At 36.3% G+C, this 27,477-nt stretch overlaps 1 protein-coding gene across 2 annotated transcripts in view; it reads left to right on the top strand.

The window, feature by feature from the left end:
* Window positions 1-27,477, top strand: part of LOC149457568 (uncharacterized) — a 121,429-nt gene that overhangs the window by 26,179 nt on the left and 67,773 nt on the right. For both annotated transcript variants that reach the window (XM_089683531.1, XM_089683532.1), the window contains 13 exons: window positions 1,868-1,903; window positions 8,359-8,382; window positions 11,902-11,955; window positions 13,653-13,706; window positions 15,550-15,582; window positions 15,673-15,729; window positions 16,632-16,685; window positions 18,797-18,850; window positions 19,915-19,968; window positions 22,730-22,783; window positions 23,147-23,200; window positions 23,341-23,394; window positions 25,034-25,087. In XM_089683531.1, the coding sequence (XP_089539657.1) occupies window positions 1,868-1,903; window positions 8,359-8,382; window positions 11,902-11,955; window positions 13,653-13,706; window positions 15,550-15,582; window positions 15,673-15,729; window positions 16,632-16,685; window positions 18,797-18,850; window positions 19,915-19,968; window positions 22,730-22,783; window positions 23,147-23,200; window positions 23,341-23,394; window positions 25,034-25,087 (636 nt within the window). The remainder of the gene's footprint in view (window positions 1-1,867; window positions 1,904-8,358; window positions 8,383-11,901; window positions 11,956-13,652; window positions 13,707-15,549; window positions 15,583-15,672; window positions 15,730-16,631; window positions 16,686-18,796; window positions 18,851-19,914; window positions 19,969-22,729; window positions 22,784-23,146; window positions 23,201-23,340; window positions 23,395-25,033; window positions 25,088-27,477) is intronic.

The raw sequence follows: 27,477 nt of genomic DNA, 5'->3' as shown, positions 1-27,477 counted from the left end.
GAAATATTTAGATTAATGGTAAGCATGAAAAACATAAAGAGGCTCAGTATGCAGTAAAGGTGATAGTTTACAGAGAGTCTCATAATGATACAGACTCCCCCTGTTCTCATCTCATCTACAAATGTACATGTCCTTTTGCCACCTTTACAAAATTAGACCCAATCAAGTTACAAGGGAGCCTAGAGTATATTGTGCCTACAAGCACAGCTATCAGTTTTGTAACTCCATTCATTCAAAGTGCTCGCTTACTGGTCAATTGACCTTTTTCTCAATCCACACCTGCAGTCAAGTTTGCAGTTTGGATCTGAAGACATGCTAATTTTGGAGCTGCAGTTTTGAAATAGCACATCTTGTTATCATAGAATTTAAAAACAAACCCTATATGCTATGATTAGGTGATACTTAGAATGATATTCATATTTGATTTTGGTACTAAAAGCTGTTCACCATTCCAGAATTACAAAATCAAAGGGGCTGCAAACTTGCAGATGACATGTTGATACAGGGGTGTCCATTCTTTTGACCTTCCTGGGTCACAATGGAAAAAGAGAAATTGTATTGGGCTGCACATAAAACACACTAACAATAAGGATAGCTGATGAGTAGTAGGCTCTGTGCTAGGTGCGGCCACCTGGCCTGTTCACTATAATGACAGGTTGCCAGCAGCCGCACCTATTCGCATCTCTCTACACAGCCAGCGATTACCTACGGTGATTGCTGCTGGATACAGACAAAGTGTATCCAGCAGTGATCACGTCATATAATCGCTGGGTGTGTAGAGAGCGGCGAATAGGTGTGGCTGCCAGGAACCTGTCATTAGAGTGAGCAGGCCCGGAAGCCATACCTATCTGCTGAGAGCCACAGGAGGAACTGCCACTACAATTTACACCGACCCTAATCGCCGGTGTGAATTAATGTAGTCTATGTATGCGCTGTGTGGGGAGGTGGTTGGGTTGTGGGTGGGAGGCGCAATTGAAATCTGAGCCCTCCCCAGCACCCCCTAGATCCAACAATGCAGCATTTACTTACCTGGCACCCCTATATTCCCTGCTGCTATTGTAAACATGTCAGCCCCCAGTATCCCTTCAATTGTGCATTTGCTTGTCAATGTAGGCTGCCACTATGCTTTTGTATGGCATCCCTGGCTTCCCTACAGACCAGCTTGTCTGTGTTGGCTGCTGTGGCTACTGTGCTTGCACGGCATCCACGGTATCCCTCCAGACAGGCCATGAGCCAGATGCTAAACTCGCTGGGGCCGCGAGATGGACACCCTCTTTGAAACAACACCTATAACCCTGCCCCAAACCTGGAAGAAAAAAGAAGATTAAAAAAACACCAAAAAACAAACCCTTCGCTTATTTACTAAGTAAGACCTACAAAATAAATGTGAAAGTCTTCTGCTTTAATCATCCAATGGTGGTTCAACACTTTCAAAAACCCCACTTACGTTAAAATATGGGAGGATACAGCACACTTACTGTGAGTTGTTATAGGAAGATAAGAATAGCGTTCCTGAAAGTTCTCATACTCAAGATTCCATGCGCCATATTAATGATGTCATGTTGCTCATGGGGAAATCTTATGAGTAAGCATTACAATGTTTCATAGTGTGTCCATTAACTAATTAGCCAATCCTTATGGGAATTTCCCCCAATTCCTACAATTATATGAAACTTACATAAAATATCTTCGAAAAACACTGGAAAGACATATATAGAAAGACTCATCTAGTAGGATATGAGCATCTTTTTTGTTCCCCTAGCAGTTTCATCCTGAAAATATTATTGGTAGGACTGCAGAAATGTAATGAATGCCTGAAGTATTATGCTTCATTATACTTGGATAATGATCCACTGTCTATTTCTAGGGTGAACCTGGACCTCCTGGCTCTCGCGGACTATCTGTAAGTGTAATATGACTTATGACAAATGCCATAATTCAAAGCATACTTAGCTCTTGTACCTAGATACTCTACAGGTAGATAGGCCATTAGTATATTATGCTGTTACATAGATGTGATTGGTTTATTCAGTTGTAAAACACTGTTATACACAAGCTTGTAGACATGTATACATTTCAAAAAAGGAAAGCATTAAAAGCATTATACAGCACAGCTTCAGGTTTAAATTACAATAAATAAATACTTTTCATCATTCTGTCAACTTCAATGAATTTTTTATACATGACTTCCTCCAACTTTTGTGAAACATACTGCTTTATCACACTAGAATCATATTATGTTTTCTGCAAATGTGTTACCTCTACCAGAAAGTGACATGAATTTTATTAGCCATTGGATTTTACAGATAAACTATAAGAAAGAATCATACAGCAGATGTTAAGTTCAGTTTGGAAACTGTTTTCAAATATCTATTTCTGTGGCACTAATTGTGCTGTTCCAGTACTATCTGCTGTAGTTTGCAAGGCTCAGCATAACTGTTCTAGGCTTGATTCTTCTGTGCTCTGATTTTAAATGACTGTTATAATCAGCTGTATCTTACAATCTGATACTTTTTTCAGCCACTAACAAATGAATGTGAAACATAGCTTAGTTGAGGTCAACATATATATGTCTGCTAGGCAAAAGTATGAATTTTGTAACACATAGAATATATCTTGTCCCCTTCAGAGTTATATGTAAGAAAAAAAAAAATACAGACACTCCAATAATACTTGACATTGTCTAAAATAAGGTTATAACTGATGTTAGCAACTGATATGCTAAGAAAACATAGGGAACGTATGGATATGATACAAATGGGTGTCATCGATCACAGCCTTCCAGGTCGATCTGCTCTCTAGACCCCAATGAGGGTAGTATTATCCTTTCAACAGGTCTCCTTAACTACAAATAACATTTTCATAATAGCTTTGGATGCAGATAGACATCCAGTGCCAATATTAAGTATTTCATCATCTCCTATTGTTGTGCTGTAGCACACCAGCTGCTGTGGTTAATCAAGACAGCTTTTTATGTATTTGCCATTGGTAGGAATGTCCTCTCTTAGCAATTTAGCCCCACACTAATGGTGAGCAGTAATTTTACCTGTCACTAAATCCGTAGAAACATTCCAGCATTCAATACAAGGTCCTCCCAAAGGTGCATAATGCTTCCTCAGGTGCAGCCCTTTACAGATCGGGAAATCTTCAGTCAAATGCAAAAAACACGCACAAGAGGTCGTAAACTCCTTGTACATTACCACCAAACAATTTATTAAATCCCCAAAGACAACCGGATACTCACAAACATTTAAAAACATCAGGCATATAACATGGATACTTCAGCTGTGGGTGGTGTGACCCATCATTGGACCATCTGATTGGAAAGATAACTCATTTTGGGAGACTAGCCCTCTTCTTCAGAGCTGAGCCAACCTTGGGCCATGTCACCCATCCAAGGATCCAGTGGGCGGGGCCTGATGGTAAACACCCCTGTGGTTTTACCTGTGGTTGTGGTTTTAGTGTAGGATAACACTCAGCCACTAACCATTCTATATTTTGGTAACTTTGTGCTAATGGATAATTTGTAATTATTAGTATTCACAAAGGCAGCCATATTTTTGTATTGCATGTGCAGGTTGCCACTTCTGTTATCACTGCTGCACAGTGATTGATTTTTTTTCTTCTTCCAGTGACAGCGTATCAGTTTGCTCAAGCTGACTGATAACATAGACCTTACAACCAATTTATTTGTCCTGGGACTTTAAATGAGGCACAGTACACATGCCCAATGAATAACTAGTTTTCAGCATTAATTTTTAATAATTGAATACAATTCTGATTGTTTACAAAAGGAGGACAAAATGATAATAAGCTGATTTGTAAATAAATCCATATTAATGCATGTTATACTTGATTGGATATACAATTGACCGTATACAACCAGATGCCAATACATAATAACATTAAAATTGCATCCATAAACTTGACGTGTTTCCTGACTCTTACTTCACTTCTTCAGGAGTAGATGCATGTATAATATAGATCAGCTAAAAATACACATGACAGCATTTCCATATGGTGATCACCAAGGGAGTCTCACCCAAGAGCTGTGGAAGTATGACTCTGTGAGAACCCAAGGGGACAAGCCAAAAGCAGATTCAAAATGAGTAGGCAATCATGATAGCACCCAAAGTGATTACATGAATCAAGAGCTGTACTTCAAAGTGTTGCTTCTCAGTATCCTCATGGAGCAAAAAAAAACCCATAGACCTTAGGTGTCTATATCAGTCTTGTCATGAGTCTTATAGCAAGACTGCTGGGTGCAGTGTCGTAACCTCATGAAAACAGGGAACAGAAAGAATATAAAATAGTGAATGTCACTTCTATAATTACTATTAATCAAACTTTTCAATAATAAGCCGACATGTGCGCACACTTGTACTTGGATCTTACAGGCCATTTTTTGCGATACGGTGCTGCATTATTTTAACTGACAATTGTGCGGTCATGCAACACTGTACCCAAATGAAATTTATGTCCTTTTTTTCCCTCAAATTGGCTTTCTTTCTGTGGTATTTCATCGCCTCTGAATTTTTTATTTTTTGCGCTATAAACAAAAAAAGACTAACAATTTTTAGAAAAAAACAATATTTTTGACTTTTTGCTATTAAACACATCCAGTAAAAAAATAAAAAAATCAATTTCGTCATAAATTTAGGCCAATGTTCTGCTACATGTGTTTGCTAAAAAAAACTCAATACGTGTAAATTAATTGGTTTCCGTGAAAGTTAAGGTGTCTACAAATGGCGGTATATATACTGGAATTTTTATTTATTTATTTATGTTTTTATACTAGTAATAGTGGCGATCAGCGACTAATAGTGGCGATCAGCTACTTATAGTGGACATTCTGACACTGGGGGGAACTGACTAACTGTCACTGACATCCCCAGTGACACTAATACAAAGATCAGTGCTAATGAAAAGCACTGACACTGTACTAATGACACTGGGCAGGAAGGGGTTAACATCCTGGGCGATCAAAGGGTTAACTGTGTGCTGTTTTACTGTGTGCTGTGTGTGTTTTACTATGTAAGCACATTGCTTTGTATTGCTCTGCTATGCAGAGTCATACAAAGCAGTGTGCAGGAGCTGATAGAGGAGAGATCTGTATTGTTTATATACAGACCTCTCCCCCAACAATGATAGTCGGCGATTGCCAGGTGCCAGTGGGGAATCACCGGCTGGGACCCGGTGATTGACAGCCAAGGCCGCGAATGGTCGCGTGCCCCTTACCCGGAAATGCAAAATCATGTATATATACGTGATTTTGTGCACCTCTGCCGCCCTGTAGCAGTATTTCTGCTATAGGGCAGAGGGGAAGCAGTTAATATGTAAGTGCAATATATTTGTTTACCCTGTTTACTGGTGATCGACAGCTGAGGCCGCCAATGGCGGTGTGGGTAGGACGCACGTGCACCTCCATAATCGGAAATGCAAAATCATGTATATATATGTGATTTTGCGCAGCCCTGCTGCCCTGTAGCAGTATTTCTGCTATAGCGCGGCGGGCAAGCGGTTCATAAACAGGTTTCATTACAATATCAACAATTTCAAAAGTAACATTCACAGTTAGAATTTTTTGTTCATTTGAGAAACCTTTTCCATCCTTCTCCTTCAAATCTTCCTCCTGTCACTTGGTCGAAAAACAAACATCAGTTTTACCCCACTAGCCATTATCAAATGAACGTTTTGAAACTGTAAAATATCTAATCAATTTCCACTGGCGTATGGCCAGCTAAAGTGTTGGGTGAACAATCTTTTCCAATGCTGATATTAACTCTCTCCTCAGTCCACTTGAGGAACCAATGCAGTGAATGTGTGTCACAATTTCCTAGTAAGTAGACGCAGGAGAGTTAAACTGATGTGGACATAGTGCTCAGTGAAGCAAAAGCTTCACTTAGTGATTGTGTGTTTTGAATTGTTCAGATCAACACATTTGTTCAGGCCCTAATGTCAGGAAGCGCTCAGTGGGTGTTTGGAATGTGAATTAAGCGTCCCTTTTTGGCTTCTATGTGTACAGTATGCCTAAGAGTATGACAGCTGGAGTTTGATTGTTCACTGCAGGCTAAACACTTTTATTTCTTTTGTTACAAATTAACTTAACTATTTAGAATGTGGTTTTGGACAACCTTATGTTATTTGTATTCTTCCTTTCGTTTAAAAATATATAGTGAATACCATTGACCCCCAATGTAATGTGATTGTTGGCACAGATTTTAAAGTCTACTAATACAATCTTTAAATGACAATTCTAAACTTGAGAGATAGTAAACAGATCTTATCTTTATTGTTCTTAAGTCCAGTTCACACTACATGCATTTCAGTTCCTTTTTTTTTCATCCAAAACGCACAGAAAGTAGGTTATATGGTTATCCATGTCGTAGTGCACATCGGTGCTTGCAGTTCCAGTGGGTTCCAGTTACAGAGAAAAAAGTAGAATGAGTTGCATTTTTCTGCTCAGAACTGTACTGGAACGCGGTAAAACGAATAAAAAATGCACTGGAATGCACCAAAAATGCTCTGGAATGCACATCTCTATTTAAACTGAAGAAAAAGAAAGGGGAAAAAATTAACTGGAATGCATCAAAAACACACCGAAACGCATCAAAAACACATCAAAAATGCGCATCCAGAACACATCTGGACTGCATTTCTATAGTTTTAACTGGCCCTTAACACCTTCCCACCCAGCCTATAGCAGATTGACGGCTGGGTGGGACACTCGCCATTGTAACTGGGTGTCATATGACTTCCTGTCAAAACGAGCAGCTGACGCAGCCACGGGGCCACTCAGGGGGACGGGACACAGCCAATGACATGTTACTACACTTGCCCATTGCCAGTGTCATGTGACTGCTGTGACCAATCACAGCAGATCACATGTCAATTGTATACAATGGCTTCCTGTCATTTCATGCATTGTATACAATTATGTTGTTAGCTGTGACTGGTCAAGGCAGTCACACGATACAGACAGGGCCAATCACAGCCCATCTGTATCATGTGATCAGCTTTGCCCAATCACAGCTAATCACAACAAAAGACTGAATGAATCAGTTTCATTCAGTAACAATGATTACAAATATCAATGAAATACATTGGTATTAGCAATCATAATGTGTAAAAAAAAATCCAGATCACTTGGCCAGAGTAGTTCAATGTCACTGTGGTAACATTGTATTGCTTTTGGTCACAGTGTTCCTAATAATAAAATAGTAAAAAAAAGAAAAAATTTAATAAAAAATAAAAAAAAAAATAGAAACATTTGAAAAAAATATATAAATTCAAGTATTATTTTTATTTTCACCAAAGAAATGTAGCAGCATACATTCCAACCTAAATTTATGAAGAAATGTTATTTATTTGCAAAATTTTATAACAGAAATTAAGAAAAGTGCATTTTTTTCAAAAGTTTCAGGTGTTTTATGTTTTATTTATCAAAAAATAAAAAAACTCAGTGGTGATTAAATACCACCAGAAGAAAGCTCTATTTGTGTGAAAATAAAATGATAAAAATTTCATATGGGTACAGCGTTGCATAACTGCGCAATTTTCATTCAAAGTGCGACAGCGCTAAAAGCTGAAAATTGTCCTGGGCAGGAAGGGGGGTAAGTGTCCAGTACTGAAGTGGTTAAACTTGGTATTTTCACAGACTGAGGCACTGAGGATTGCGCCACTCAGGCACTGAGCGCTAACACATGGGGTGCAGGGTATCCTTACCCTCCCTTTAAGCCAAAAGTTGGGCAGTCTTGAGAAAAGCTCTATGGTGTAGCACCATGGGGTGCTTATTATCTTCAAGATAGCTTAGCTTAGTCATTAAATCTCTTTTACTGGTTTACTGTGGAGCACATAATAACAATGACTATCTGTGTCAGTCCATTTAAACATAATAACAGCAAAGCAATTCTGCATTATTAGTTACTTCAGAACAGCTCACAAATATCTTCAGTGAACTTCGCATTGTTATTGTCAGCTAGCCAGCCAATTACTTTCTTCCCCCATAAACAAACGAGCATTTTTTTCAGCTCCATAGACTGATGCATCAACAAATTAAATACACTAAACAAGAATTGTTTTTAAAGAATAAGAAACTCAGTCTTTGTTTGCTGTACGGTAGAAAAAATATTGTCCTTCTTTGAAAAAATAAAAATGTTAGAATTTTTAGTGTAAGTGATGACCAATGGGATAAAGTTCTTAAGTTTAATTTCAATTTATTATTCTTCACATAGACAAGTAGGAAGGTAGCAGGGGGGCTCTGGTGACAGAAAAAAACTTAGTAATTCTCTGTTTCTGCAAAGTTAAATATAGTTAAACCATATGAGATTGAATTATTCTCTGTTTTCTCTTTCTAAGGGTGGTGGAGTTGCGGGTCCAAGGGTAAGTAGAGAGATTTCAGCATTTCTTCATGACGCAATAAAGTACATTTATTTATTTGCAAATCACTGCCTACATTTAGGCTCCATGCACACTGGCATTTTTTTAAGTTAAAAAAACGCTAGGAAAAAAGCTGGGTTAAAAACGCTGGTAATAGCAGTTTCTAGAAGCCCTTTAGTAGGGTTTTAGTATTGCTCAGAAGAGTTAGTGTTTTGTTAACATTTTTACAGTGCATGTAGAGGAAAAGAACAAAAGCTAGAAAAAAGCTGTTAGGAGAGTTTTAGTAGTATTTAGGAGCGTTTAGGGTTTTTTTTCTGTTGGAAGAAACTCTCCAAAAACAATTTTTTTCTGCTTCTAGACACTGAAGCTCTCAAAATGCTACTAGCCTAAAGTAGTATGCATGGGCACATAGGAGAACACTATTTAGCTTCTAGGAGGAGAAAAAAATATTTAAAAAAACCACTAGTGTGCATGGAACTTTAATGTTTTATCTGCCAGTAATGCATATGATCTCTTCATACTAATATAACAGCAGAACATGCCTGGTATTTTACATTTACTTTCCAAAGTTACTATTAAATAACATAAACTTTTACTTATCCAATAAGGGTGAGCAAATCAATGTGCCAGGGAGGGGTGTTGTTAGTCCCTGGCATCCAGGGTTTTCAACACTCAGTATCCAAGGTCACTATTCTAGCAAGTATTGTCATCAATCCAAGTATGACCTTCTACAAAGCCATATTTTAATCCTTGCAGAATACTGTTTTTGTGGGTTTTTCATATCATCCTTTTTTACTACACACCTCCACTCATAACTGAATATTTTCCTCAAACTACGTTAAAGCGGAACTTCACTCTCTCAGTCAACATAGACTATTTTTAATCCTTATGCTGCTAGCATTAGTAAATAGGAAAATATATCATATTTACTTGTCTTGAACTATTTTTTTAGACTTCTTCAGTTACTCCTTGGTTTCCAGGCCTAGACAAATAATGTCATATTCCAGGAGTCTTCAGGAGCGAAGGAGGGATATTCTCAGCTAAGCACACCCTCCTGTCTGCATGCCTGAGCTAAGGGAAGATAGATCCTGAGAAGTGACTGTTACATGAACCATCTACCCTTACTTTTTCAAGGGCTTTTTCTCCATGAAATCAAACATGGAGACATGGATGTGTGTATGAATTTGCTTTAAATGTTAACAATTAATTAAATAGCATGTTTGGTTTGTGGTGCAGTGTAGTTCTGCTTTAATTACACCTTCAAGAAAAGTTAATTCATTTGATTTTTTATTTTAGTCATGTCATAAGTCATTGTGTTCATGAAATTACATTTATAAGCAAAAAAAAGGCAAACAGACCCCCAAAGGGTCTGTATTTTGGGGACCCTTTGAAGGGGTCTGTGTGCTGTTTTTTTTTTTTTTTAGGAAGCCAGCAATTTTTATTTAGTAAATGTCACTTTTGCTTTAACACATCCTACAGCAAGAATGAAATGTGTACAGTCCTCCCCAAAATAAAAAACAAACAAACAAAATTGTGAGTGAGGTCCCACAGGAAATCCATACTTGCCCCTTAATATAAGCATGGCCTGTCTGGCAAAGAGAGGGGGTAAAGACAAGCCCCCCCCTGAATCAAACCAAGCTATGTGCTCTTAACATAGGGGACGGTGCCATGTTGATGAGTGCAATGGCCTTTTACCCACAACCGTGGTCAGTGGTTGTGGGGGTCTGTGGTTTGGGAGCTAGAATCTCCCTTTAATAATAAGAGGACCCCCAGATACCACCACCCCTACATGAATGAGTATGGGGTACATTGTACCCCTACTCATTCACCAAAATAAAAGATATAACTTAGAAATAAACAAACCAGAATATTTGTAAAGTCCTGTTTTAAAAAATAAAAATCCCCCAAAAATGTTACTCATTGTACATCCGTCATCAATCAGGATGCCTGCTGCCTGCTGACTCACCAAAATAAAGACAAAAACCCTGCGCACATGATCGATCTCAATGGTACCACTAGCCAACTGTCAACTCCCTCAGCTGTCATGAGCTATGTAAAGGGAGGGTCAGGGACAATGATAACAACACTGCCCAAAAATGGGCATGTTTTTGTCTAAATATGACTATGTGACAATATTTGGGCAATGATGCAATGTTCATTCCCTGCCCATCTACTTACCTGGCCAGGGATTCTAGGTCATGTAAGCAAATGGGCTGGGAGATGTCGGTGGTTGGTAAGGATAAGGCAGGTACAAGAACTCACTGCTTTTTTAGCAACCTTTCACATCCAGAAGCTTTCATATGATATCACTGCTGTTCCGCCTCTTTGGTTATGTTGCTGGGTATTCCCAGTGATTTCAGTGTCAGTGCTGCTTCCTTAACAACAGCTGACAGTGGGATGCTGTTTTATTTAAAATACCACTTCTATAATATAATTTTTGGCTCCTGCCAACCAGCGGGTTAAACAGGCTAAAGTTCAGACATGCGTCCGTATGCCTATACAGCCAAGATCGGTCCGAACTTTATTCATAAACTGTTAAACCACTTTCACCCCTTTCCTGCCCAGGACAATTTTCAGCTTTCAGCACTGTAATCCACAAACCATAGTATATATCTGAAAATTGATCAGTTCTGGTGTACTAACTGCCTCATTTCTTGAGGCCTGAAAATTTCAGGACAGTACAAATATCCCCCAAAATATCCCCCAAATGTCCAAGATATTTAGTAAGAGGCATGGCAAGGCTGTTGAAGTTGTAATTTTTTGTCCTAATCTTTTGGAAAATGAAAATATTAGAAAATGCATTTTTCAAATTTTTTTTACATACTGTCACCAGTGCAGTACAGTGTCATCATCTGGTGCGGTGGTGATCAGAGACACTGACTTGTGATAGTATGAAAAAAAATAACAATTTTTTAAAATTTTCTAAATTTTATTTAAATTTTTAATACATTTTTTTTTAACAAACTGACCAAAGCAACACACTTACCATAGTAACATTGTACTACTCTGGGGAAGTGATCAGGATTTATTTTTTTACACATTATGATTGCTTATAGCAGTGAATTTCATTACTATAACCAAGCATTTTACTAACTGAAATCAGTTCATTCAGTAAGTATTGTGATTAGCTGTGATTGGCCACAGCTAATCACATTGTACAGATGATCTGTGATTGGCCCTGTCTGTACCATGTGATCACTGATCAATCACAGCTCACAGCACAATTGTACACAATAAATGACATGAAGGGAAGCCATTCATTGTTTACAATTGTCATGTGATCTGCTGTGATTGGTCACAGTGATCACATGGTACCAGCAGTGGGCCAGTACCGTGATATGTTCACACAATAAACAGATGCACTAAGCAAATAGGACTTTGAATTTCACATGATTGGTTAACTGAAGTGTATAATTGAAGATGCTCAACTTCTTTTGATAAATCAGACCCAATATTTTCCTAGCTGCAGTGATATAGTATATGTTTTCAGATAATTGAACCTATACTCATTTTTGTTTTTAGGGAACACCTGGTCCACCTGGACTCCCAGGTGAGCTTGGTCGTGGTGGTCCACTGGTAAGTATCTTCTCAAGGTTCATTCCTTTGTTGATGAGCTATTTTTTCTGTTAGGCAGCCAATGGGTGAGTCAGTTTATTTCTTTCTACCAGCAGATTGAATAAAAAAAACCTAATTTTCCCATCCAAACATTCGAGGTGGATGGGGGAATCCTTCCCGCTGAGCGAATGTATTCTGAAAGTGGGGACACTTCCCCATCACCAGAATACACTGCTCAGCGCTGCAGACTAAAGCCTGCAGCACTGATCCAATATGGAAAATCCAACAGGGCGGTTGTACAGAAGTCAATCAGTAGATCAACTTAGTCATCCATCACTTTGGAGGGATTTAATCTCACTTCCTGTTTTGGCCATGGCCAAAATAAAACTGAAAGGTCATAACCCTCCCTTACTCTATCCAAAATGGGAAAAAAAGTTTTGCCTTTAGCTACACTTTCAGTTTGGCCAAAATGCATTATTACCTGGGGAAGAACCAACATTTAGCATTTACTTAACTTGCATACCCACAAGTACTGGGACTAGTAAAATTCCTTAGCTCAACCAAAATATTAGTAGCTGTTGATTTCTTGTTTTAGTGTTACTTCAATTATATGTTAGCTGCTGCATTTTGTGAAAAAAGGTAATGAAAATAAACTGGATTAGACATTGTACATTATCATTATGTAAATTCTGAAAATAAATTATATCCTTCAACATTGAAAAATCAGAAAAGAATGTTTATATAATATTAAAAAAAGAGAACACTGAAAATAGCTGTGTTATGAATGTACAATTTACATTGTTTCAGCTTACTCCATGTGTATATTCCCATTGCAGTGCCTTAAGTGTGTCTCATAAATATGTTTCAATTGTATAGTGGCTCAATAGTAACTAATTATGAAACTGTTAGAATGAAAGAGAGAGCTCATGCACTAATTAAGGAGGAAGCCTTCCTGAACCATATAATCTACAGTATTGACAGACAAGCACAGTCTGAATGGTCACAAGAGTTCTTTTCAATGCAACATTGGGCTATTGATTCGATAATTCAATACATAGACCAAATGAATAAGTATATCAATGCTTCCAATCAGATGGGTAAGCTAATGTTGCACAAAGCTACCTGTCACAATCAAGATGTAAAGAGAATAGGGCTATAGAACCACCTGAATTGACATCATCACCATTGACTGTAATTTCAGTGTTGTAGAATACATTCATTCAGCTGATGTTGGCTACCAGCATTTATAACAGGGATACAGAATAATTCACTGCAAGAAGCTATCCCTCGTTAAAATGCAAACCGCTTCTAAATGAAAATGCATTTTGTGACATTCACAAATATATTTTTAATATTCCAGAATTTGAGAGATTTAGTTGTTACATTATATGTGAATTTTTTAACCCCCCTGAGGGTAGCAATTTTCATCTGCTTCTTCCATGGAATATTAATGGGCAGGAAATGGCACAGTAAGTTCCTAAATGCAGAAGTTTTGTGAACACATAAACACTCTTACAAATACAGTCTAATAGATGTCTGCATCATTTGAATCATTAATGTATCATGAATTTGATATTCAAAGTTTAAAAGATGGGTTTGCATTTTCTCACTAGATGCAGCTTTGTGCGGAAACACACAATTAGTGACATAAGAGTCTTTTAAACTCCCTAAATCATACCAAGCTGTATAAATAACTTCATATCTGTATTTTGTTTCAGGGCGATACTGGTTCCAGAGGTCCTCCAGGGCCTCCAGGGCCACCAGGACCTAGAGTAAGTAATCATGCATGAAGCTTTACAGAACATGTTTGACAAAGTAATAAACAAGCTATAAATGCAATGTATGCAAATGACTAACCTCAATCCCCTAACAGTTTTTTGTTTACACTTTGGTGGCCAGAAGGATACCAGACAGGATGATTTAACTGATTTATTTTTTTGCAGATGGTTATAAAGCATGAGGGCACATTGCTCATCTCTGTCTGTCCTTTGATAGCAGAAGGAGATTTTTTAATGAAAAAGTAATGTCCAATCATCAATGTTTTGTCAGGTGTTCACTGCCATATTTATTTATTTCAGGTACTTATATAGCGCCGTCAGTTTACGCAACGCTTTACATATACATTGTACATTCACATCAGTCCCTAACCCTCAAGGGGCGTACAATCATATCATATTAGTTATTGACTGGTAGTTAATGTGCTCAACTTCAAATTTCACTATGACCATGGTTGCTATTGACTGGTCAGTACATGTGAAAGTGCGCACTTGTACATGCATTTGGATCATTCTGTATTGGCTTTTATAGGCACATGGTGAGAAGGGGAGTTCCTTTTTGTAGTATACAAAATTAGCAAAATAGGTAAAGTATGCCTCTATACTACTGCAATAGAGCAGACATAAATTGTAAAGTAAAGTTACTTTTAGCTGATTAGTTAGGAATTAGCAAAACAGGTTAGTAGGCTAGTGCCAGTCAATACATGAGCTGTAAAAAGCAGATCCGATAACTCTTTAGTTCCAAGTCACACTTCATGAAGACATAACAGTGGTCACTGGGAGACTAATGTCACCGGAGTCTTCAGTGCAGGCAGGCAAATAGGAAAATACTCATGTGACCTAACATATTAGTTTTAGGAAAGGTTGTAGTAACATATAATCTTTAGTCCAGAGGCAGGTTTTGATGCATTTATTTCTAGCCTTCTTCCCTAATGCCTAGCTAATCATTGGAAGTGAATTAGGCTTTACACTTTAGATGCACATTAAGGGCAATTTCAGTAGAATATAGATTTACTACTTTAGGATGCTATCATGTTAAAATTGGTATGTGTACCCAGAAATGATAGATCAGTGTTGATGGATTCCAATGGAATGAATCTCAAACTAGCTTCTTATTTGTTGCAGTAATATCAGGGCCAAAATCACATCCCAGTTCTTTCGCTTTCCTCCCTTATTAGAAAGTCAAGCAATGTGGTTTCAATCTCCCTGAAGCATTCTTTATCATTTGAAATAAATGGAGAATTCAGATTAAAACCACTCATAGTGGCCAGGCAGGTTTGGTGAAGCTAGGAACTCAGGTGTTGAGATATTGCCCTTGTGAACCCCAGGAGATTAACAAGACAGTGAGCACATCCATCTTAAATGTAAATATGGGTCAGGTTGGATTTATTTAATCAGTCTGCAGTGCTACAGTACATAAATGACCTTGGATTTTTCATTAGACTTTGCAGTGAGATATGGTTGTTAGCTCCATTCCAACTTGGCATAGGAGGTTACCCCTTTTTGTCTGGATCATCACAGCTTGATTATCAGACCTTTCTGTAACAGTGGTCCTACTCATAGCTATACTAACTTTGGCATACCTTTTAGGAAGGAAATTTAGTCTAAAAATGTTTAATATATTCTTAAGAAATTTCTTCTTAGCCATGATGAGCAAGAAAAAACATATATTTAGGTAAAAAAAATCCCATATTTGAAAATGATTCAGCATTTAGCTGTACAGCAAACATAGGAGCAGTTTACTTCATTCACATTTTCAATCACAATTGATTTTCCTTGCATTTTATGATCGCTGTGTTTCTGAGCAAATGCAGAAATAGTCTATTTTTGCTTTCAACAGGGGACAGTTGCACTGCGAGAGGGAGATCCCCTGGTGAGTTCTGTGTGGAAAGCACTAACAACTGTGTCAATGTTCAGCATTCTTTCAATTTGTTATTTATTACGACTTATCTTTTATTTTCAGTGTCCTAACTCCTGCCCACCAGGCCGCACAGGTTATCCAGGTTTGCCTGGAATGAAGGTAAGGACATTCTTTCAACTTAAAATAGTTTGAAATTGTGATGCAAGATGAAAACATATTAAGACATTGAATAAATGAGTGACCATAAGCTATACATTTATTTAAAAAGTATCAGGTTGTATGTTTGAAAGATAAATGAGTAATGAGTATATTAGAAGAGATATGGAAGATGTGGGAGGAAGTAAGGAAGGATGGAAGGAAGTATAGACTGAAGGATGGATGGATAAAATTTTCTAATACATGTACATATGAGCTGACTTAATAAGGAATAACACAAAGTGAATCTAAGATAGTTTATTGCAATTAATCTCCATTACTCTGTAAATTGATTTGTTGCTATTAGTTACTGCACTTTCAATAATGGGGCATTAGGGGTCTGCTATGTCTTTGTTGAGGCTTCTTTTTTTGTGCAATATTAAATCATAAACAATAGCATACTTTCAATGGAAAACATGGTGATATCATTGTATTGCAGTTTAGAATAAACAAAAAATACAGATATGTAAATTAACCTTTTTTTTTTTACATAGTAAGTTGTCTGAGCTGGCTGAATATGGTCTTGTTAATGCACTTAACCCAAATGTTATTTCAGGGAAGACGAAAGAGCAGCACATTTGGGATGACCTTAAATAATCAGTATTTTCTACTTAAAGCAAATCTAAGCTTCCTAGTTGGAGCAGACTGTCCCCTGCTCCCACATTACGGTGCTGGACCAATCTCAAAATACCAATGCTGTTGCATAAGAGGATAGGGCCTTAAAGGCACATTTTTCAGAATGTGGATCTGCATGGGCAATCTTAGAAATCAGGAAGTGAACAGTCACATGATTAATTAATGAATCATTATCATATAGACAACACATAACTATGCTAAAACACATGTATTTTTGTCTTTTATTTCAGGGTCACAAAGGTGTGAAAGGAGAAGCTGGAGAACCTGGAAAACAAGGCCATAAGGTAATAATGTCAACCACAATATATTTCAAATCTACAGAATTCTTAACAAAAAAGTTTTTAGTTCACAAAAGTCATTGAAAACAAAATACAGGCAATTAATAGGTGAAGCTCCGTGATTGCCAATGGTATTTGCATGATTTTGGCACGGGGTAGTAAATCAAACAACTAGACTTGCTAATTATTCTTGAAAATGTTTCACCACTCATCCAATAGGTTTCTCATTTATGACATATTTGCCCCCCCCAGGTCTATTAAGCCCAAATTACTTTTCCATTTAAAAATATTAAATTGCTTTAGAGAAAATTGCTTGCAGCAGACTTGTACTGATGTATGCAAAAAATAAATTGATATGTAAAATGAGTCATATGATTGATAACATGTGGAAATTCTCTAATGCCGTGGGGAAGCCAACAGGGTCTCTGGGAAAGTTGAGGATACAGGATTGCATGGATTTAGAAAATGAGATTCGCCAAGCCATAAGGATCAGTCCATATAAAATTTTTATTTGTCACAATAAAACGTCTATCAAGGGTTGACATTCAATACATTTCAGGGGTTATACAAAATTCCTCCTTCTTTAGGACTTGCGTTTATTGTGCGGATGAAATCTGGTGGTCGAATTGGTAATCCTTGGATTTAAATCTTATTAAACTGTAGTTACAGGCTCGTTCAGTTAATTTGGTATTCAGGTTGTTTGACAGCCAGATAACCTGACTGAACAAGCCTTTAACTACATTATTAAAATTGACTACAACTTACTAACAATAATTGCTTTGGCTGCTCCCCCAAGTATTGTGTTTGGAGGAAGGATCATACCAGAAAAAAATAAAAAAAATACATACATCAATACATCAAATTGGAAATTATTTCAATCTCAGACTTGGAGTTGTTTTCAGTGGTGACCAATCACAATTCTTGTTTCATTTTAAAAAAAATTAAAAGTGACACCTGATTGTTTGCCATTAGCAACACTTACAATTGCTTATACATTTCCTTTTCTCCAGATGTTATGAAGCTGTAACAAAGTTCTCACCATACTTTTTTGTTTACAGTTGCAACTTCTTGTAGACTTGCATAGGCAACCTTAGAAATTGGCTTATCACACAAATATACATAAAGTACATAATATGTGTATTACCATGGAAAAAGAAATGCATATCCTTTAAACACCCTGTTTTTTTACTGGATAAAAGAACTTAAATGATCCATTTGTCTAAGAACTATTTTTATGGAGGTTTTTTAAAAATAATTCTTAGAGATGTGGAATAAAAATCAGTTTTGTTGCGTTAGTTACATAAATCATTTACGTTTTGTCATAGTCGTTTTGTTAGAATGATTCGATGTTGGAAAAATTCGTTATTTTGGGAGAGTATATATTCAATGTTCTGAATTGATTCATATTTTTGGAAGTTCTGTTATTCTTTTGTTATTTCAGAAGATTGGCTATATTAATTTTAACGTAATTAAATAATACATATTAATTTGTTACGTTATTAAGTTGAATACATTTCCCCATTCCCAACTGACTTTGTTGGGCCAAGCACATGCAAATGAAATGAATGGTCTCTCAAGTTCAACAGCAATACAAAAAGAATCTTGTTAGAATATTCATGCTATACTCACTAGAGTAAAAACTATTAGATCCAAATCAATTTGGATCATTTGTTATGTTCAATTATTTTGGATATTTCAAACATTAACAAAAGGCCAAAACTATTGCATCATGTCATCCAAATAAAACAAGTGAATATGAACGAATACTATTGTGATTTGGAGATTTGGATACATCTGAATCTCCGAATCATGCAAACTTTCGATTCATAACAACCGAATCGCAAATGTCTAATAATTGTACTACTTTTTCAGTAACAGTGCAAAATCTTTATATTTGCACTTTCTCTAAACTTTATAGGAGCAGTTATAATTGGGATGTACACATGGTAGGGTTTATCATGAGGAGACTTACCAAGGCAGTGGTAGGTACCCAAAGTTCTGTGCTTGGAAGTAGAGATTCTCTAATGTTTAGTACATTGCCAAGCATGTTTATTTTATGCAGCAAGTAAAATAATGCAGGGATTTCGTAAGACTAATTTTATTTCTTCTTATTACAGGGAGAAGAAGGAGAGCAAGGAGTTATTGGAGAAATTGGAGCCCAAGGCCCTCCTGTAAAGTGCTTTTATTTTGGAAATTATTTTGACAGATGTATTTGCATCAAAATCTGATTTACTTATGACTGGTGACATCTAGATAATTTTATAATTGAAATAATTGAGGACATATGTCACATTTATAGTCTGGTATATCAGTAGATGTTTTTAGATCAGTATTTTATCACAATAATTTGACGGTCAAATGGTTTTTGGAATAATGTGCATAAAGATAATTTTTGTCTAAAGTTGATTTGCTTGATGGAGTAAGATTTATGCTATTATTTAAAATAAGGAAACTAGTTAGCAATTATCTGATTAGGGTTATTTAAATGTGGGTGCTCTGGTGTTGCAGCCTATGCCTCACTCCAGTGTACTATGATAGCCTGTTCATGCTCTGCCATCCTAGGCATCCTAGACTTCACTATGTTTATTCATATACAGTAGATGAACATGGACAAATGCACAAATGTGTGAAATTTCAAAATATAGGAGCAAATGTGCAAAATATATGTGCAAAATAAGCACCCAAAAAATGGCTTCTTAGTGCTTTGAAATAAATGTCTCTATCTCCAATTATTCCTTATTCAAGACGTATCTATATAAACTTTGCCTTGAAGGTAAGCATTTTGTATTAAACAAGCATTTATTCCAGTGCACATTTAATACTGAGCAGTTGTTAATGCTATATCTCCACATTTACAGCTTTACCTTGTAAATGTGTGACCTGACATGACTCACAGGTTAACAGGGCACTTTGCCTGCAGACACTCTCTTACAAGGCAAACAAATGTCATGAATAAAGAATTGTTGTGACAGCAAAGTCATTGCAGTTCTATGTATACAAATTCCTTATAAAATACATTTTTAATATGCTACCTTTCAAGCAAAGAAAATCTTCCTGTGGCATACAATCATAAACACTGCTGTTCAACTGTATAGTTTTTGCTTACCACTAAAAATATTTAATACTACCTGCAAATGTTGGATCATGTTGGATCACTTTTACAAATATTTATTATTACCAGCATATGTTTAACGTTGGATCATGTTTACAAGCTTCTATGTCTGTTTTATCGTAGGGATCGCAAGGTTTAAGAGGAATCACTGGTGTAATCGGACCCAAAGGGAGTAAAGTAAGCTTCAAAATATCAGCTTTGCTGGTATTCTTTCTAGACACATCTGATTTTATAAAAAAAACATCTTATATTTTCATATCTTAGGTATTGGAGATGAGTAAGGAAAGGGGTTTCTCACTCATCGTTTACATTTAAATCAAGCAAGATTTGCCAGTCAGTATCAGTATATGACGAAGAGATTCCAATTGCAAACAAGATTTGTTAATCACATTTTAAATGTGTGGACTTTGATCATAAAGGATACATATTAAAAACTTCAAAAATGTTTTTAGAATGCATCTCTTACATCAAGATCCTCTCCCCCTGCTACCACTACCCCTGTCGCTTTCTTCTTGGGGTAACATCAGCATCTCAGAACAGGGGGAGGCTTTGGGAGGAAAGTCCCGCTAGTGTTGTGATTTATTTGAGCATTGATAGTGAAAAAGTAGTATAGAGGGTTTTTTTTATCAATGATTGCAGTACTTTCCTAAGAATGCCTTAAAAAACCTTGTGACTGTTCTGAACTTTCCCCTTTCCCTAGTGTGCATTGAAACGTCCCAGCATGTTCATGTGATCAGTGATTGTTATAACCCCAAGTAGATCACTAATATGTTATAGAGGTGTGTTAATAATCTTTCTTTGGTTAGCGATAGGCTGGCAGTAGAGAGGGAAGTGACTGAGAATAACAAGCAGGAAGACATGGGTCCATCCTTAAAGTAGAACTATAGGCAAAACTTTTATTTTGGATAGAGCAAGGGAGAGTTATAACCCCTGTCAGATTATCTTTCACCATCTAAGTCTTTTTGTGGAGATTTGCCCTTACTTCCTGTCCCATAGTCAAACAGGAAGTGAGAGAAAATCCCTGCAAATTAATGGAATTTTTGGGGGGACCTCCAGATCACCATAACTAGTGTGCCCATTAGAAGATTTCCATCTATTACTTTTCTGGGGACAACACAAAATTTGGGATTTTCTTTTACCTTCACTATCAATAATAATGGTAAACTGGACAAATAGAGAATATGAATCTTCTTAACAGGGGCACAGACATCAATGAAAACTGACAAGCATTCTAATCTCTCTGCACTCTATCCAAAGCAGAAAAAAAAGTTTTGCCTTCAGTTATACTTTTAACTCAGTTTTGTAACCTGTTGTGGCTAGTAAGTTCTCTCCTGACTGACTCATTGGGGTTAATTTATTAAAGGAACATAGGTTGCGCACTTTGCAAATAAAGTTGTACTTTGGAAAGAAATTTGCCCCAGAGCTTAGTGAGTGAGGTGGAGCTCTGCTGACTTCCATCATTCAGTCACATGCAAGCAAAATTACTTTTTTTTTAAATTTTCCACATTTATTAAGATCTGGGGAAAATTCCCTTGCAAATGCAACTTTCCTTGCAAAGTGAACAGCCTTTATACTGTTAGCAAATCATCCACTATGTGTGACAGTTGCTTAGATTTTTTTTACCCTCATAGAACAACATGATTGGTGCAGAACTGTACAGAGATTTCAATGTGCTTGAAGATCTATGAGTGCAATAAAATGAGTTTCACAAAAGTCAGAGGCACTTTTTACAAATTATGGAAAGGGCCGTACAATTTGTTCCTTACAGGAGCATTACAAGCTATGCTGAAACTTGAATCTACCCTATATGATTACTCTAAATCCGGTCATAGATGGATGGAATCTCGGCTGGTTCAGCAGGGAATGGCCGAAATTTGATCCATCTATGGGCAGGCTGATTGTACGCAAGTCAATCCATCGACTGACTTGGGTACAACCAGCCTGTTGGATTTTTAGCATGTGATTACTACCTGTAGCTATAGCTGCTAGCAGCAATCATTGTGTTCTTTTGGCAGGGACGACTCCCCACTGGGAGAACACAATAGCTCCGCAGGAGGCACGCACCCACCAACTCAAGGTTGCTGGAAAGAAAATTGCATAATCTATGGCTTGCCTTATATTCAAAATCAAGTAAAGCCAGCCACAGATGGATTGAATCTTGGTTGTTCCCCTCTGGCAAAACATAGTAGCTCTACGGGAGGGATTCCTCCATCAACACTGACTGTGTTGATGGGGGAATCGATGGGGGAAGGAAAGAGAATTGCATAATCTATGGGCTGCTGTAGACTGAATGTAGCAGTTTTTCACTGACGCAATAGGGCTGATATACTAAAAGATTTAAGAAAGTTTACACAACATATTGTGTGAATATTCACTTCAATTACTCAATCATGTGTAGATAAAATACTGTAAGCAGACAGGGATTTTCTTTTCACATGACTGGATAATTGAAGTGAATGTTTACATGTTTATTTGTGTGAACATTCTCAAATCATTTAGTATCACATCCTCAAATCATCATTGTTAAGAAAGTTCAGAAATGTGTCCTACAGTTAAAAACTACACAACTAATTTTATTTTTAAGAAAGACAACATTTATAGAAGACTGAGAAGAATAGCTTACGGAAACTTTATCATCTTTCCTTTACCTTTCCCTTCATTACCAGATACATGATTAAGAACCTGCAGTTATGAAAAATACTTTTTTCTAGATCCATGTTATGGTTCGGATCATCTGACATTTCATCAAAGGGGATCTTATTTGCTGTATTTTTACAGAAGTTTTTTTTTAGACATGCTTATTTAGACTTTTAAACATTTACACTCTGGCTGGCTAGACCAAATGTTTGTCAGCAGAAAAATGTACAATGAAATCACTTTATATTTGCTACCTTTATATCTACTTTGTTTTTATAGTGTTATAATTTTTACTTATAAGGGTAATCGTGGAACTGATGGAGTACCTGGTCCCAGGGGAGTTGCTGGTGCAACTGTAAGTATCACCAACTATATTTATAAATCTTAAACCTAAAGTGGTTCTGTGAATTATGCTGATATGACCTGACACCTAAGCTAACTGCCAGTCATAGAAGGACAATAGGAGCAGTTGCTTTGACACATTCATTGACATACATGATTATCCACTGATTAGATTTTACATTTTGCTTGTTTGCTTGTTTGATTGCCGAATGGATATTCATGGGCTTTGGGGAATTTTATTAACACACATGCTGATTACAAGCATAAAAGGCAGATCTCGTCAGCCTCATAATTGGTCCATGCACAGACAGTGGTAGAATAAGGTTGAATGTGTTTAGTTAATAGATTTAAAAATATATATTTGATTTTTTTTCAGGGTGACCAAGGCCAGCGAGGTTCAATAGGAGAAGCTGGACCTAAAGGTGAAAGAGTAGGTATAATTTTAAGTACAATTGCTCTTGATTAAACATCAACCTGATTAAGACGTATTTGTGAATCATAAAGGCCCAACAGGTAGTAAAAATGTTAAGCAATGCACAACATTTTATCAACATTTGCTTTTTTTTCAAGGGAATTGCTGGACCAAGAGGAATTTCTGGAATGCCAGGATCTAAAGGTGAATCGGTATGTGAATTTTAATATCTAAATTGATTGTTATTTATGGCATTGTTATTTTATGGGCAACACACTATGCAAATTTTGTGAGATGTAACCCTGTAATGAAGTTTAACTCTACACAACCACAATCTTTCCCTTCTGTTGGTATTAGAATGTTGTTGTAATAAGAATTTTGTTTGGCTTTTCCTCTAAGTACAAAACAACTTGTGTTGAGCTTGGTAAATGTTGACCCACCAACTGGTTAGTAGTCAGTGTAAACTTCTAGATTACATAACTCATTTGTTGGCATACTATCTATTATTCCCGTACTGTATGTGGGATTTAGGTGCTTGTTACAATTGCATAAAAATAAAGTGAGTTCTTACAACTCACTTACCAATTACATTGGCAACGCATAGTAGGATATGTGAATCAGTACTAAGAATTAGTCTATGTTTTTAGGTGAATTTGGCTTCTGGTGAGCTGGTTAATAAATAAAGTGTCACTTCTTTGCTGCAAGGACCACACCATTTTCCTGAAATCATAATTTTGTGACTTTGGTTTCCTCTCTAGATAAATAACAAACTGTACTTAGGGTGAACTGTTTACTATACTACAGGACCCCCAGATAAAAATGCATGCTGTGTCACCTTTTCTAATGGCAAAGTAGTACATGTAGAATAAATGTTGGATTAAACATGGTTGGCTGCTTTGTCTGCCTTGTCATAAACTCCTTGGCTGCCTTAAGCATCCATGTTACAATTATTTTCTCAGGTGGTATTAGGTTGCTTGAGATGGTATTACTATGTTGTCATGCTTTTGTATCCTCATTGCCACAAATAACTTCATCACTAAGATAGAAAGTGAGTGAAATTTTCTAATGAGGGTATACACAGGAATACAAATCTGAAAAAGGGTTATAACCTTTGTCTACTCTATCCAAGACTAAAAAAATGGTTTTCTGTGGAAATATACCATAAGTAGCCCAGTCACTGGTCCAATGCAATGAGTACTTGGTCCAACTGCCCATTATTAGGCAAGACTATGGTTATTGTTATCAGTCTGAAACAATTCATCTAAAGCAAGATTTATATAAGTCCAGAAATTCAACAAGAAAAGTAGGGGTCACAATTAATTGCTGTAGCAAATGTAAGGATCTAGGAATTCAAGCACATAGATAGATCTCAACAGTGGGGTTCTTAATAAACATAATAACTCAATTAGTGATTTAAAGCTCCAGCATCTGACATTTTTAATGTCAACTTAGAATGGACTGCCTACATAAAAGAAAAAATCATTATTATTATTGTGTAGATTGCTGAATGCAAAACTCAACAATATGAGTTGGCTAATTAAATGGAATGTTGGTGTACCATTCATATCAGTTATGATGACATCTTTCTACTATATTCATAAATATTTATAGTAGAGTTGGCTATTGTTGATCAAGCTCACCACCAAAGCCAACACACTTTTTTTTTTCCTTTGCTTTATTTTTGCTAATGCTTTTCATTGAATTGTAAACTATAATATATTTATAATCAATGTCACAATTGCATATATTATAATATACTGTATTAATAATTGTGTTTACAATGTTAGGTAATCATAATAGAACAAATACACAGATTCATCAGAGATCACTAAAAACATATTTTATCTTTAGGGCTTGCCAGGTGTTGATGGTCGAGATGGAATCCCTGGAATGCCAGGAGCAAAGGTAAATTGAAAAACAATAAACACACAGTGTGGTACCAGTGTTCATAATAGCTTGATGTATAGCTGGCTTATTAAGACCTAAAGCAAGCCAAGCACCAGGGGATATGTCACAATTAATGAATCAAAGTCTGAACCACTTGCATTCATGTGACAAGGTCTCTGTAAGGAAAGATTACTGCTGCGTGATGCACTATGTACAGTATATATCATCATTGCCCAAAGTAAATGGGTATGTTTGTTTATTGTTCATAACTGGAACAAAGGCAATCATATGGATATAATGAAAACAATTACGATAATACAAAAGGATTTCTTTGAAGCGTCACTTATCTCTTCAGCACTTCAATATAATCAATGATATTACTGCTACCATATATCAAATACGTGGCATTAATGTCATGAAACACATGACTTATTTTAATATCCCATTCTATAATGCTTATTTCAAATGAAATGAGTGTTATAAAGTGTGGAACATTCGATGTAGAATTCTACAAATGACAAGGTTAATGATAGCTTAGAAGTGTCACTAGTCTATGAATAGAACTTGATTGATCCTTCCCATTATTATACCATTAGAACCTATTCTGGCATTACGTGCTGATGATAATGGTTTAAAAGAGGTGTAAAGCACTTTGTTACAATGATGTTACAGCCTCATAACCAATATGACACCTAAAGCCATTACAATGATTAAATGTACATGTTTTGCTTTTATTCACTTTAATGAAACCCTAATTCTTCAAATGTGGTTTACACACTTATAAATTCTCTAATACAGGCACCCAGAGCTTGAATGCAGAAAGAAGTCAATTGGTCCTTAAATAAAAGAGCTATTGTACAGTTAGTAGTATTATAAATATATATTTGAAGAAATTATTTTTATTGCTCAGCCAGTCTTAAAGTTGACATTATTTCATATACAACTATTATATAATTATATAGATACTCTTTGAAATATATAATTATATGAAAGAAGAGTACTTATAAATGGAGAATAGTTATGTCACATTTGTGTATATAGAAATTAGTAAAGCTTTGTTACAAGATTTTTTGAACAAGCTGTATGACAGTTTTCATGATAATCAGTAAAGGTAAACTGCCTCTATAGTGAGGGCCTCTATAAATGTACAGTGCTCAGCATAAATGAGTAAGCTCCAACAGATGTGTCAGAAAACCTTTTGGTTTCATTTCAGAATCAACATTTTCTATGGAACGTTATACTACAAAATACTCCCACAAATGCAGCCCATTAATTGCAAACAAGATTTCTTAATTTGCACACTCAAAAAAATACTTTTCCTAACAAATTCATTCAAGACCATGTTGCAAAAATTAATACACCCCAAAAAAAGTCTTAGGTGCAAAGCTAACTTTTAGACAAAAAATCCCTAATTAAAAAGAATTCAACTATTGGTGAGTCTAGTTATTCATTAAACAAGTGTCCAGCAGACAGTTGATGATAAAAGGGCAATACTTAGCAAAAAACCCTTCCTATTTCATGCTGTCAGTAATTGCACAATATGGAAGAGAAATGTCACAAAGTCTGAGAAAAAAAGTAATTTCTTTACACAAGACAGGTGAAGGCTACAAGAAGATCAGCAAAGCTTTACTTATCAGTCAAAATACTATAGCAAAAGTGATACAAAAATTTAACAAAGATAGAACTGTAGCCATCTCACAGAGACTTCCAGGCCGTCCACAAAAGTTTACACCTCAACAGGAGTGTCTTCTGATGAGAAGGGTTGAAAAAAATTGCCATGCACTTTTCCAACATGGCAATGAAGAAGAACAGGGTGAAATTGATTCGGTGGCCAAGTATGTCGCCTGATCTGAATCCAATCGAACACCAATAGGGAAATCTGAAGAGACAAGTTGTGCATCACTCTCCATCCAGCATCCAGGCTCTAAAAGAGGTCGTTCTTGAAGAATGGAAACAAATAGATCTTGTAATATGTCACCAACTTGTTCATTTCATGCCTAGAAGACTTGGTGCTGTCCTTACAAATCATGGAGGTCATACAAAATACTAGATGTAGTAGTTTTTGTTTTGGGGTGTATTCATTTTTGCATCAACCAATTTAAATAAAACGGAAGATTTTGTAAAATAAGTTATATTATTAACTTTACTTTCATATAATGAGCCAAACAAATGTTCTGTAAAAGTAAGTTTTGTCAAAACTTTGGAAATTGTTCTTGTGTTCATTGAGATATTGATTCAAATCTTACTTTTCAAAAGGGGTGTACTCATTTATGCTGAGCACTGTATGTGATGTAAAGACTAATGTGTTACCCACTGTGAAATAAAAAAACATGCATTAGAGGCATTTTTGAAGTGCCCTGATTTGTAGTTAGGGCTTGGCCTGGTAATTTTATTATAGTCAGTAGAGA

Source organism: Staurois parvus, unplaced genomic scaffold, assembly GCF_062004578.1.
Source record: "Staurois parvus isolate SC_StPar_1 unplaced genomic scaffold, SC_StPar_1.0 ptg000313l, whole genome shotgun sequence".
Classification (NCBI taxonomy): Eukaryota; Metazoa; Chordata; class Amphibia; order Anura; family Ranidae; genus Staurois; species Staurois parvus.
The sequence above is the reverse complement of the archived record's forward strand: the minus strand, read 5'-3'. Positions and strand labels throughout refer to the sequence as shown.